Consider the following 13852-nt stretch of genomic DNA (forward strand, 5'->3'; position numbering starts at 1 on the left):
GAGGATGTAAAACTTGCGTGGTGGTGGGCCTTGCCTAAGATATTCAGTTTTGCATCAGTACTAGGTTGCTGTCAAGACAACATGTTACATTCTTTCCCTCCATTACACTGAGATTTGTGTTTCTGTAAACAATTTAACAAGCTTGCAAGTCATGCTGTCACTTTAGACCTGAACATGCCAATACATCCCTGTTTTGTAAGATTTGCCAGAATAAGAGCTCACTAGAATTATGACAGTCTCAAGACTGGATTGTTTTGCTCTTTAATAACAACAAAAAAGCAGTCCTTCTCTCTCACTTTGGTTATTAGCTATATACTGTTTTATGCCAATTGAATGATAAATCTTCAGCAGTGTGTTGGTTACACTGGGAGTAGGATAGGATATATGGGAATGCACAGAGTAAAAGCATGTAGGATAAAGCCCTAGACCTTAAATGTGGTTGGTTTTCTTGTGGGTTTTGTTTGTTTGTTTGTTTGTTTTGTTTGTATATTCTAATTGAAGTTCTCAGTGCCTTGTATTACACCCATCTAACTTCTTCATAAAGAAAATTTCCAATTTTTTGTTGCTGTTGCTGTGCATAACAGGTGAAACAGCACTATGCCTAGGGATAACATTATCAGAGGAAGCATACCAGAAATACAGGGCTTTGTTCACTGCCACACATTTCTCCAGCATTCATTAGACAGTCAGAAAATGAGTGGTATGTACAATTGTAACTAGTGAAGGAGCTGCTAGCAGACCAAGTCAAGCACTTAAGACAGATCTGCTGTTTTTTTCTTGCTGCTGCTAAGTGTCTTGTTCCAGACCACCTGATCCGTTGGGATGTTTTTATTATTGAATTTAATTATATTGGTTCATAACTCTTTAAAGTAAGGGTGAAAAATGAAAATATGCCAAACCTGTTAAAATAGTCTTGCTTTAAATCATTTCTCCTGACAGTAGCTGCTGGTCGTACTTGGTCTGTGACATCTGTAGGATAACTCTGAATCTGCTTAGATGCCCAAACAACTGTGTGATACTGCAGCCTTCTTTCATGAGGGCTGAAATCTCTTGTGTTTGCTACTGTCCAAGGTATGGACACAGAAAAGTGTGGTGCTTTACCAAACTGTGGTTAACTTGATTGCATCTTAACCATTAGAAAGTTCTGTGGTCATAAATAAGTGTTCGTGAACTGTTAGAAACAGTACATAAATTGACATATTACTTAATACATTTTGAAGTTTTAGTGTTGTTGTTAGATCATCTGTTGTTAGATCATCTGTTTAACATGGATAGATGCTCATCCTGCAAGTTATTTAGTAGTTTATTCTCTTTATTACCTACAACCTTTTCCTCACTGACTGGCAGAATTTTATTTCATTGGGTTCCTGATTGTTGAAGATTACAAGCTGATAAATAATAAATATGATTATTTGTTTTACTTTATAATTTATTTGATGAGCGATGTTTTTGTGACTGCTGACTGCAGAGGGCTCTGTCTTCCTACCTGTCTTCTGCAGTCAGTTAGTCCTTTGGACTCCATCCAGGAGATGGGCAAGTAATGCTCCTAATGCTCCTGCTCCAGATCCCATAGGATGCTTGCAGCAGAGAAAGAACAAAACAAAATCTCTTTGGGCCCAACCAAAACCCTAAAACTGAGATAACTTAGATAATTATTCCTGAAACTTTTTGTCAGAAATGTCTGATGTTTGTTTAAATATCCAGTAGTCATCCAAACACAGAGACTGTAATTTAAGAAATACTGTCTAACCCACTGAGTACCTACTCCACTTCGAAATGCCTTGTTTGGATGGTCCTTAAAAGTGTTCAGGTTATGTATGAGCAAAACCCAGACAGTACCTGTATGTTATATGATTCTTTTCCCATTTTGGCTTTCTTGGAAAGAAGTTGTAATTGGCCACATCGGGGTTACCACAGCGGGGTTTCTTCATTGTCTCAATTGTGTTTTGATCCAAATCTCCTGTTTCAGGCAGCCCAAAAAATTTCTGCATTTTCTTCAAAGTATCTTTCAATACAAATAAGTTGCAATTGTCTTTTGGGCATCCATAATATTTATTCAGGTATTGCTTGAGAAAAATAAAGCACAGAACAAAGACTTTAAAATTCATAAAAGAGATAAGCAGTCATTACAAGTAAATACTGTAATTCCATCTTGGTTTTCCATCTGAAATTTGCAAGTTTTCTTTTCAAAATTACTATTATTAGTAGCTCGGTGACCAGCAGAATCTCCTCAATTGACACAAACCATCCTTGATCACACAACATTACTAATTAAGCAATCATTTCCACTATTAGCTATCACCTTTGCTTGAGGAATTGCTTTATTAATAAGTAGAGCAAAGAGCTTTAATGTTGAACTACAAAGTGAAAATGAGTTTATAATTTTGCTTCCTTTATGATGTGTAAATCTGCTTACAGTCTTAGATTGCATGTACTTTTTTCCTGGAAGCCTCTGTGGATTGTTGAGAAACTTGTCAAGTTAAGGTATCAAAGAAATTACAAACACACAAAAAAATCATTAATTCATACCACAAACAGCTATTTGAATGTCATGTGTGTTTGGTTTTGAGTCAACCATTGCAAAGACCTGAGGAAGACTCTTTGGTGTATCTCAGTTGGCTGAACACTGTATTTGAATAGTATGTATATACTTAAAAGTCCAATTAGACGTGTGGAAAAAAAAAAAAAAAAAAGAGAAAATACCTTTGACCCACCGGATGAAATTTGCAGACACACCATTGTGGTTCCACTTCAGTGTATTAAATCAGCCTGCTGTGATCTGCTCCCTCTGTCCCAGGGGACCAGTGGGTTTGCCTGTTCCCTGGCAGTTGTTATAAGCAACTTGTCTTTCAAATGTGTGTTAATAAGTTGTATATTTATGTTAAACTAAACTGTAGATTAATAGCTGTGGTCCTACATATCTGTTATGGTCTCTACCTTCTGTGCAGAACACATGTAAACTCGCATAAGCAGTTTAGGATTTAGTTTTTTTTTTTTTTCTCTTAAATTCAGTGTTCAGTGCCAGAGTAACTAAATATCTTTGGGCAGACACCAACACTCTGAGAATGTCTGGTAGTCTGACAGTCTGTAACATGTGGTGAAACCTGTCATGACAACACTGTCGTCAAAAGAAAAGTGTGGCCTCTCTAAGAGTCAGACAATAAAACTTTCAGTTATATCTGTGTAAAATCTTAATCAACTCTGTTCCTGTCTGGGAATTAATCGATCCAAAACAAAGACAGCTGGCTATTTTGAAGCTTTGGATTCAGTGTCTGGATCCAAACTGAATTTGAGAAAATCTGTTTTTCAAGCTGCTGCCTTAGCTTGGACTATTACAAAGGTAGGTTCAGTTGCACTGTTTAGACTAGGTACAGTTTTAGATTGCTAAATTTACTTACTCTATGAAGAGTAGATAAATGGATTGATGCATATGCTAATTTGGGAACTTCTTGAATGATAATTACCTATCATTCATTCACAGCTTGACTAACAATCTGGCAGCCTGGACTTGTAGGCTTTATCCAATAGAGTGAACTTTACAGTTCTCTTCTACTTGTGCAGAGCTTTCAGTAATCCCATACTGCAGTTTGGGTTAACAGTATTCTACATATAGTTCTAAAAGAAGTGCTAGAGCCACGTCAAACAGCGAGTGTTCCCAAACTGATGAGTAGGCCATCTGGACTGGTGTTTAGCATGGCACAAAGCTGAGAGATGCCATTCCCAGTGATGCTGGTAGATGGAAAGGTTGTAGATCACTGATTTTTCTGGTAAAACCGTCTTTAGCATAGGAAAGAGAGTCCTTCAGGTATTGTATCTGAACTATTAACTACAAATCCAAGGTAAGAAACTCAAATAAATAAGGTAAAGGTAAATGTATCAGAAATATCAGAGAGAATTATTTTTTACCAAAGATTCTAAGCAGCTTGACAAAAATGACTGTGCATTTAAGTCCTTGTGCCATTAAATATTCCTGAGGGAAACCTTACTTTATGTATCTAATCAATTAACTGAATGTCACCCAGAAGATGAGAGATAAGACTTATACATCAGCAAAACATAGGAAATGTCATTTGATGACTGCAGTTTGTCTGAACCTGGATTTCATCAACATTAAGTCGAGGAGTACCTCATTTTACCCCATATAGGAAATAGTTCATAGTGAATCAGAAAAGAATTTAATCAGGATGTTACACCATTTCCTTTAGGAAGTCCTCCATCTACCTACTGACTAAGCACAGACTTTGCTTAGTTCTTATAATTTTTATAACATCATATTCTGATGTGGTATGTCTCTTGAGCAGAATGCAACACTGGCAAGTCATGGGCATGCAATGGTTTCACCTTTGCTACCAGCAAGTTTCTGTCTACTCAGAGGAAATGGTGCCTAGGGCTTAATGTGAAATGCACTAAGAATGTAAACAAGCCAGTTTGGAGAATCTGTTCTTATCCTAATTATAATTTTAATGTAGCTTGTTCTGTTGTCTTACACTTCTGTTTGTATCTGCCAGTGATATACCATGGTGTAGCACAGACTGTACATCAGAACTGAACTTTACTGAGGAAAGAGGATGCTGCTCTTGCCATTTTAGGTTTATAAGTATGATAGACAATGAAAGAAGTAGAAAATGAGGCACAATAAAGAATTGTATTTGGTATGTTTCTAAATAAAAAGTTAACCCCCCTCTCTGCTTTTCCTAAAATGGAGATTTTTCTGAAGATGAGAAATGAACATAACCAGCTGTTCTGTGAGGAGAGAATCTTGAAGAAAATGCAGTGTCTGTGTAAACCACATCTTGGCCTAGACTGCAAAATTCAGTTTCCCCAAAATTCAGAGTCAGCAGGGAGCTGTGGTGATCTGGAATTTTGATTCAGCCCATTAATGAAACAGGGTCCAGCTGTAACATAGCAATTTGTGTTCTGATTCTGAGTGTTGGGGCTGTACAGATGGAGACTGTGAGAGAAAAGCAGCCAGTTAACCTTGCCCAAGAATACTACCAGAAAGACAAAGAAGAACTGCAGTTTTAAACCAGCTTGTAATTTTCCTCTGAGTACACATAATAAATAGGTTGTTCTAAACAAGTAGAGATGAGGGGAGATGTGGATTGCTGCTATTTAGTAAGAGCCTAACTGTGTCTAAGAAAAATAGATTATTTAAGGATGGTTAAATTACCATTAGACATGTATGACTCCCCTTTCGTTTCCCACACATACTGCCCCCACCCCCTGGCTGCTGTGCTGCCAGGACAAAAGCTCGGGTGAATTTGTCTTGTTAAAGGCTGGGGAGTGCCCTTTTGGGGTCAGTTTATCTGTTTTTCCTCAACTTGCCACCACAGCTCCCATCTGGAATTTCTCTCTCTACCCTCCCCCAGACCGTTAGCCTGGCAAGCTTTCCCAAGATGCACACCAGCTCCTACAGAACAGTGACCAACTTCCAGCCCTCTATATTCTAAAATAAGAATAATTTATCTCAGTCTTCCTTAAAATGGAGTTACTGCTGAAGAAGAGAAATGCCTATAATTTACATGCTAAAATTAGGATTATCCATCTCAATCTCCCCTTAAATGGACTTCTCCATAGAACGTCATTTTTATGAAGGTCCACAGGGCTTAAAATGAGGTTAGAATAAAATGCTGTAGAATTATAGCTATAATTTGCTAATGTCACACTCAGAAATTCAAACTTTTTTTTTTTTAATTTGGAAAAGAATGTTTCTTTAAACCTCTGAGGGCTTTTTCTGAAGTCAGAGCTGGTCACAATGGCTTCTGAAACTCGAGCCAGCTTTCAATTGTAATTGTCCCTTAAAGCTGTGTTTATGCAGTGCACAGTAAACAGTCTGGAAAACAAGATCCTGAAAGCTGTGTGATACATGCATTAAGCCCAGATTTCTGTAAGTGAATCTTGATAGCCCACAGTTCTATTTGATACAAGTCAAAAATTAGACATTTGCCCCTTTCCTCTCTTACCACTGGAATCTGTTGATTACAGTTGCGATGATTTAATGAAATTATTTTATATGGTCAGACTTAAGGAAAAAGGAAAAGATTTTGCTGCCCTTAAATTTTTTAAGAGAGGAAAAACATTACTTGGCTCTACTTTTTACTTCTGAAAGCTGATACCTTTGCTAGCTAGTGAGCACTTCCAGAGACTATAGAGAGAACGCTACAGTCATTTCCTAGCCTCAGCTGAAAGAAGAAAGAAACATCTGCTTATGAAAGAAAAACAAAACAAATCTGAAGCAAAGATGAAACCAACACTTACCACTGCTAGCTCTTTGTCTGTTTTTGGAGTGCTGTCTCCAGGGAACTTAATGATTGGTGACGGTGCAGCTAAAGTTTTGTTAAAAAGATACACTTGGATTAATAGTACTTTAAAAAAGAAGCCAAAAACACTGTGAGTCTTCATTCTGCCTATATTTTTGCAATCCTCTTTAAAAGATTTCTCTGACTGACTGTCAGTTACTTTGGCTGCACAGTGCACTAGTTGCTTATCTGCACATCTTAACTCTCTGCACCGTTTTCTCTTTTGCTTGCTCTAGCAATTCCTTTGTATGTTTAAAACATCCAGATGCGCAGTCTCAAGCTACCACAAGAGGAAGTCTGAAAACTAGTGGAAACATGAGAAAAGGGCAGTTACCAGACGTGATTGCTGTGATTTTAAGGTAGCAACGGGCAGATACTTACTACTGCTGAAAGAAGCCACATTTTCTCCTTATTTGCATACATTAAAGCATTTAGTTATGCCAGAGAGCAGCAAAGGGCAAGACCTGACTTAATACTGAAGATGAAGCATCTTTTTAATTAAAACAAACAACAACTCCTAAACATTATTTTCCTTCCTAAGTATTTGTATTATTCTTTAGCCTAATTTCTTGCCACATATTGCTTTAGCCAGATGTGGTTACAGTCCTACACGATGCCTCTTGGTAATCATTTTGGTGACATAGTTGGAGGCAGACCCTGCATGGGCTGGTACAGCAGCAGAAGGTTCATGTCCATTTCCTGCCCAGGCTGCACAAATTGGTGTCTGTGTATGGGGCTCACCAGCACTCCAGCCCTGCTCTGTGCAGAGAATAACCAGAGCTCTGAACAAGATTCTTGGGGCTACATGCAGCTTTTAAAACAACTTAAAGCTTTGCCACCAATAGGCATGGTGGGTCACTTCTGGTTTTCTATGGAGTTAGAGAGAATCTGGCAGATGCAGCAAATAGGAACTGTGCTCAGCAGTTGGCAGGGTAATTTTGTGCAGAATTCCAGGTCTGCTTGCACAATGAGTTTAGTCCATTGGTGCAGCTGTATGTCTGAAATTCTGGCGCAAATATCGCCTTCATCATGGCTGGCCTTTTTATTCCTTCATAATACTGCCAGCTTTGAGGTGTTAATACAAGCTGAATATTATTTTAGCTGAATAGCCTTAATCTAGGGGTTTGGCTCATGACTTTTTAAGACAGGAGACTGGCAATTCTGCATGAATGCAAACTGTGTTCTGGCCAGCCAAGTGTCACAGAACAGTTTCTATTCAAGGTGTGTCCAGTTGTCACGGTTCCTCTGAGCCGTGTGTCAGCAGAGAGGCTGTGACAGCTTTCCACTGAATGCTTCTAAACGAAGGGTTTCTGGGTATAACTCTTGTTACCAAATAGTGTTGTTAATGAAAAGTAAATACTTTGCTGGTGTTTGGTATTTATTCAAAGTACTTCGATATTTAATTGGAAATATTTGGTATTGACAGTTCATTGACTTATACTAATATTGAGTTGCTTTGCTAACTGAAGCCTATTGCCTGTGAACTGAAGAACCTTATATAAAGACAAGGGTAGCAAACCGTGGGCCAAGACCTTCAGGAAAAAAAACATTTACAGGAGCTTTTGCTGCCCATACAGTTTGACTGAAAAGCACAGCAGTTGTATGCTCAGCCACTGGCCGACCAGCCATGGGAAGCAGCCCTTAGTGTTTGAGGAAAAAAAAGAGTGGCAGTAATTTGTGTGTGACCAGGACTTTCTTTGCAAGCAGGTATCCCTCCAGTCCTTCCGTGTGTGATTCCAATGGCACTTGAGTTACAGTGAACAACTTTCCCCTCATGGTTCAGCTTTGAGATTGTCATCTTCTTTTCCAGTAGTTGCTTTAATAAATGACAGTTCTGAAAATCTGATCAAGTTTTTCTGCAGCCTGCACTTGGTTGTGGATAATGGCTCTCCTGCTTTGTGATGATTGCTGCTGTTTGTGAACAAAGCATCAGCAATAGATGAGGAAAGCCTGTGAATGGGCTCTGAGGTCCCTGCAGTTTGAGAATCTCACTGTATTTCACTTCTTATCCTTGCTGGCAGTGAGAGTCCCTGTGGGTAAACTTTTAGATACGTTTCCTCCAAGAATCCGCAGCAGAAGCATACAGACTTGCAGTGGAACACTGATTCTTGCTTTTGACAGCAGTTTTGCTGGTAAACTGCTTTCCTGGTGCTACTTCAGCTAGTGGGCAGCTATATTCAGAAATTAAGAAATATAAGGGAACATTGGATTGGTGGTGACTGGGTGAACACATACATTGACTGCAGTTAGCAGCAGTTTATGAGATTGTAGCTGAGAGTCGAAGTCCTATCATAATATGATTAAATATGGGTTAAAACATTTCTTGTTTCCATAGATTTGTCTTTGAGTTCCGTGGGACCATCCTGTACTCAACATGTTGTGCAGGTGCTAGGACTGCAGTGGTGCTAAATCCTGGGAGTAGGGAACTGCTGCTGCTCTTGGGCCCCAGGACCAGCTTTGCTCTGAGCCCATGGCTAGGCTGAATCACATCATGGTCCTGCCAGTCCGGCTGAACTGGAAATAACATGGTGTGATGTGTTTTGTTCTCTGATGAGATAAGCTCAAAATCAGTTAAAAATGAAGGGAGAAAACAAAACAAAACAAAAAAATAGAGGAAGAGGAATAAGACTCTCTGAGAAAGTAACGAAAGGCCATCTACCTACTTCATGGAAGAGCTGAAAAGCATAATGTAGACCTCCTTCCTCTTACCTTAGTACATACTCTGCAAAACACTTTTGTCTCTACAAACAGTTGCTACCTCTGGATTAGCTACATAAAGTGAATGCTGTTATAGCCACAACTACATCCTTTATCTATTTGTGGAAAAAATATTTCAATGTTGCACATAAACTCTATATAATTTAAGACATTTGTGTAATATACATGTTAAGTTATCTCTTCTGAATCGTAGAAAGTTGCTTTCTGGTTATTATGTTAGTTTCAGGTCAGAATCACTCTATACTGAGGCTTTGAAACCATCTATTTCAAGAAGTATGATGCCAGATTTGCATTCAACTGTCTTTTCATGCATTAATAAGAACTGTATGGCAGAAACATTCTGAGATGGCAGATGCCTCTTTCTGGGACATACTTCAGTAATAACAATAAAAAGGGAATCATGTTGTCTTGTGTTATTGAGCCGTGAGCTACATTTCTTAGGAGATCTGTCTGCAATAAGAGACACATGAGTATGTATTAACATGCTGTTTTTATCAAAGGATTATTATGTTTTCAGAAAAATATTTTTAAGTGATTCAGGAGCACTCAGCAGTTTCTGGATTAGACTTCAGTTGATGTCCTGGGCAATTTGCTGACACAGCAGTCAACCCTCCAGAAATATACTGTAGCAATTCCTACTGTCATACTGTCAATTCCAAAATTATATCAAAAACTGATGATTTCCTGGTGGTTCCAGATAAATATATTAGGCAGAATGCCAGTGAACACAGTCCATAGGAGGATGATGGATTTATTCTTAGTAAGTTTTTTATTATTCGTAGTGGGGTTTCATGTTTTAAATTGCTTTTTGCCATATGTCTGTCTTGTAGGGTGCTGCAGTAGAGAGTAGAAAAGCTCCCATACTGGTTCCAGACTGAAGCTCCACTGAACCTGAGGGCATATGACTCGATTAGCTACTCATTATTTCCTAATGGCACCTCTGCTGAAGATGGACTGTCTATGCAAGCAATTAATATACTAGGGGAAAAGAAGTGGGTGTTTGCTGCTGTAGGCTGATGGAGGTGTATGCCTCTGTGGGGACAGAGAAAGGCAAATATTAGCAGTTTATCTGTTTTAGTAAACTTGTCTTCAGGAAGCCATGATTACTTGTAGCAGTGTCCATTTGAGTTTAGAAGGATTAATAACTTTAGCAACAGGTCATTTGCATTGCAGTCAAGTGAGCTGATCTAAGACACATGTGGTGAAGAGTTGATCCTAACATAGCATAAGCCTTAAATATTCACATAATTTATTATCTGGATATGCTCTCTGCCTTCTCAGCAGCTTGCTCAGACTCCTGTGGTCCCACTCACCATATCTGACCACCACATGAGGGAGTCTTTAAACTTTGCAAATAGCTGCATGCTTGTGTGTGTGTGTGCAGAGAACACAGGGATGAAAAATTTATGTATGGTCAATAGTTGGTAGGAGTTACGAGTTTCAGCATTTAAGGTAGCAACTATATTCTTGCTTTTGTTTCTCTTGTGCCTTCCATTTTCGGAAGTTAAGTTCCAAAGATGTGAAGTTCATTTAACACATGGATTTTGTTTGTTAGCTCTCTACTAAATTAGAAATGATTTTCTTGTAAGTCTGTTACCTCTAGACAAGGTATTTTTCACTGCATTTATTCATTGTGCTTCTGCCCAGCCCTGAAATTCCTGCTTGTGTCCTCAGCTGGTGTTAATTGACATTGCAAAGCTTCTGTTGGGTGAATTAGTTCAGCGGAAATACGCTCAATGACTTCAATCAAACCCCAGCCCTAGTTTGCATGTGTTCCCACTAGAAACTTCCTTGTGCCTGCCAGATGTTCAGGTTTAAAAAACCAACTTGTTTGATAAATTTCTCTTATCCCTACACACTGGCTCAATGTAATTCTGACCTGCTTAAACTATATTTGTTTCAAGTATTTGCTGGCATAAATTGACATTTGGTGAGGTTTCTTGTTTTGTTTTGTTTTGTATTGTTTTTTTCTTTAACTTGAATTTGAGGCATTACAGTTATTCATTGTTGTTGAGCATTCTGAATCACGGAATCACAGAATGGCTCGGGTTGGAAGGGACCTCAAGGATCATGAAGCTCCAACCCCCCCTGCCACAGGAAGGGTCACCAACCTCCACATTCAGTACTAGACCAGGCTGTCCAGGGCCCCATCCAACCTGGCCTTGCACACCTCCAGGGATGGGGCATCCACAGCCTCTCTGGGCAGCTGTTCCAGCACTCTCATAGTAAAGAACTTCCCCCTTGACATCCAACCTAAGTCTTCCCTCCCTCAACTCAAAACCATTTCCCCTTGTCCTGCTGTTATCTACCCCTGTAAAGAGTTGACTCCCCTCCTGTTTATAGGCTCCCTTTAGGTACTGGAAGGCTGAAGTTAGGTCACCCTGCAGCCTTCTTTTCTCCAGGCTGAACAAGCCCAGCTCCCTCAGCCTGTCTTTGTAGGGGGGGCATTCTGTGATTCTGTGAATTTGGTTAGAACCTATATAATTTCAAACACGTCTGGTAGAAGTTGATTCTTACTTGCTTATCCCCCTTGAATTTCAAGTGTGTTTGTTTAGAGACTGGCTTATTGTAAAATAGTGTATTGATATTATTTTAGCACAAGCTCAAGTAATTCCCTTGTAGCTTGTAGAGATGTTGAATGTAAAGAAAATCAGATTGGTCAAGATAAACTACTCAAGAAAAGCCAATCCCAGTGAGAAGTTGTCTCTGGCTTTCTTGAGAGCCTTGTGTGCCAGCTCCTGCAGGTCTGGCCTGTCCCTGGCACTCTCTGGTGTGTAAAGAGAAAACAGATCTCAACTGCCCTTCAGCAGTGAGGTAAGAACAAGGTTTTAGTGTCAAGCTTTCAGTTGCAGAGGAATATGAAGAAACCTTATTTTGGAAAGTGAATCAAGCTGATTTTGCGTAAGGATTTTTTTGATTTAGTTTTGAGTAATCAGGATTCTCTGAAGCCAGTGCATCTGTGAAGAGCAGAGAAAAATTGAGTTATTTCCAATGTACTCATGAGCACTTGCATCAGTTTGTAGTGTTTCAAAGCAAAACTTTTTGAGTATTAGTACCTGATGTTATACTTCTATTTCTCCATTTTTACCTATTAGCTCTTCCCCTAATCTCAAGCATCCAATTACACAATAATTTACAAGTGAATTTATGATTTGTAACAGCTAGTAATTGTGTGCTCATTTGTATTTCACTTTGTGAAGTGTCTCAAAAATAAATAGGGTTACTTGTAGGGAGAGAGAGGGACCTTTGGCCAATAGCTTCTCTATTTGAAAATGTACTGGATCTTATGGATAAAGCATGCAGAATGAACTTGCCTTTAAAAATCCACATCACTGGGGGCCTGGCAGAAGAAGGAAGTCCTGATGCTGCTGTATTTGCTTAAGCTTGGTAAACTCAGCATGGTCATAAGTAGCACTGGGGGTGGATCCTACCATCTATATTTATGTTGGCTTGCATCATATTTTGTCAGTGACCCTGTTGATCTTCATGAGGCACCTTGCCGTGAAGAATGTGAGAAAGCATGATGTTGTCCAGCCCATAGCTGGTAGGGTAGCCATAATATTACTGCTCACATTAATAAGGGCGAGAGCTAAGCTGATGTGTTCATGTGATGGGCTCCAAAGTCACACAGTAGTGAGCTACATAACTTCAGCTTTTCAGATTTCGAAAGGAGTACATCACTGAGTGACCCATTTATCAAGCACTGGGAGGATGCATAGTGCTTGCAAAAGGGCCATGCCAAAGCTGGGCTGTTCCCACTGCTCTGCTGTTTGTCTTCATGGGAGGGACCTTTGTTGGAACAACCAGCTAGTACAGTCCCAGACATATCAGAATAATTCTGCTTGCTTTGCTGCTGGGGCTGCTGAGCAGCTGCTTGTTGATAGGCACTGTATATCTCACTTGTTATTATAATGTTAGTGTTCAGACATCAAGGGGCTTTAATTAATAACTTTGAAGATCTGGTCTTTTATAATTCATGACAGAACTTTAATTAAAATCAAATATACAGCAGTTGAACTAGCAAAGGATTTAAAGTGCACTATCTTTGATAGAGAAAGTGATTCCCTCTGACCACCAGTGCTGTATGCTGAATGCAAATTCCATTTCTTTACAACAGAGTCAGAGAACAGAATGGGCTTTTTTTTTGAAACAGAGTAGTCCCAGTTGTTATAGACTCTGCAAAATGGTAAGGCCAAAAGGCCTGTAGTCATTTGATTCCTCCTCCTGTTCCCCCTTTCTCCTTCTAAAATGCTTATATATTTTACATGTCTCTATTAGTAGAAAAAAGATAAAAGGACAGAAATTTGCATGGTGTTTATATACTCAATATTTATAGAGACTGCGTAAAAATGCTGTGTATGTACCAGGGACTCACTCAAAGACTTGTCAAGGCAGTAGGCAAATTCTTATTTCACACAAAAGGAAACTAATGCACTCCTTTCAGGCAATGAAGGGAAAATTAATGTCGTTTTGAAGAATTCAGAGTGGTGCATTGATCACTTATATCTTTTTCTCAACTATGTTATGTTAGCTGAACTTCAGCAAATACGTAACAGTACATTGCTGATAGATTAACATGTAGTACCGGGGAATGTGGTTTTATTAGGGCAATTTGATTTGTTTCAGTTTGGTCTTACTGTTTCCCATGAGCCACCTACATTTGTTCTCAAATACATTTTTATCTAGGGACCTTGTACTGTTGTCATGTTATTGCATCGACTTCCATGAGTCCTCTGAATGGACTTTGTTGTCTTGCTGGTCCCTCTGCCTTCTTAGGGTAAAGGTTTCGAGGATGCTTGTGGCTTTGATTTTACAGCTGTGTGCAGTGTTTTAAG

The 13852-nt window shown here is 39.1% G+C and overlaps 1 protein-coding gene and 1 long non-coding RNA gene across 2 annotated transcripts in view; one reads left to right on the top strand and one right to left on the bottom strand.

Moving 5' to 3' along the window:
• MMP2 (matrix metallopeptidase 2) overlaps nucleotides 1-6549 on the bottom strand; it is a 34709-nt gene extending 28160 nt beyond the window's left edge. Inside the window, exons 1-2 of the mRNA NM_204420.3 lie at nucleotides 6259-6549; nucleotides 1840-2066 (exon numbers count right to left, since the gene is read on the bottom strand). Coding sequence (NP_989751.1) covers nucleotides 1840-2066; nucleotides 6259-6402 — 371 coding nt within the window. The 5' untranslated portion in view covers nucleotides 6403-6549. The remainder of the gene's footprint in view (nucleotides 1-1839; nucleotides 2067-6258) is intronic.
• Nucleotides 1-13852, top strand: part of LOC107054270 — a 112511-nt gene that overhangs the window by 51264 nt on the left and 47395 nt on the right. The window lies entirely within an intron of this gene.

This window comes from Gallus gallus, chromosome 11, assembly GCF_016699485.2.
Source record: "Gallus gallus isolate bGalGal1 chromosome 11, bGalGal1.mat.broiler.GRCg7b, whole genome shotgun sequence".
Lineage (NCBI taxonomy): Eukaryota > Metazoa > Chordata > Aves > Galliformes > Phasianidae > Gallus > Gallus gallus.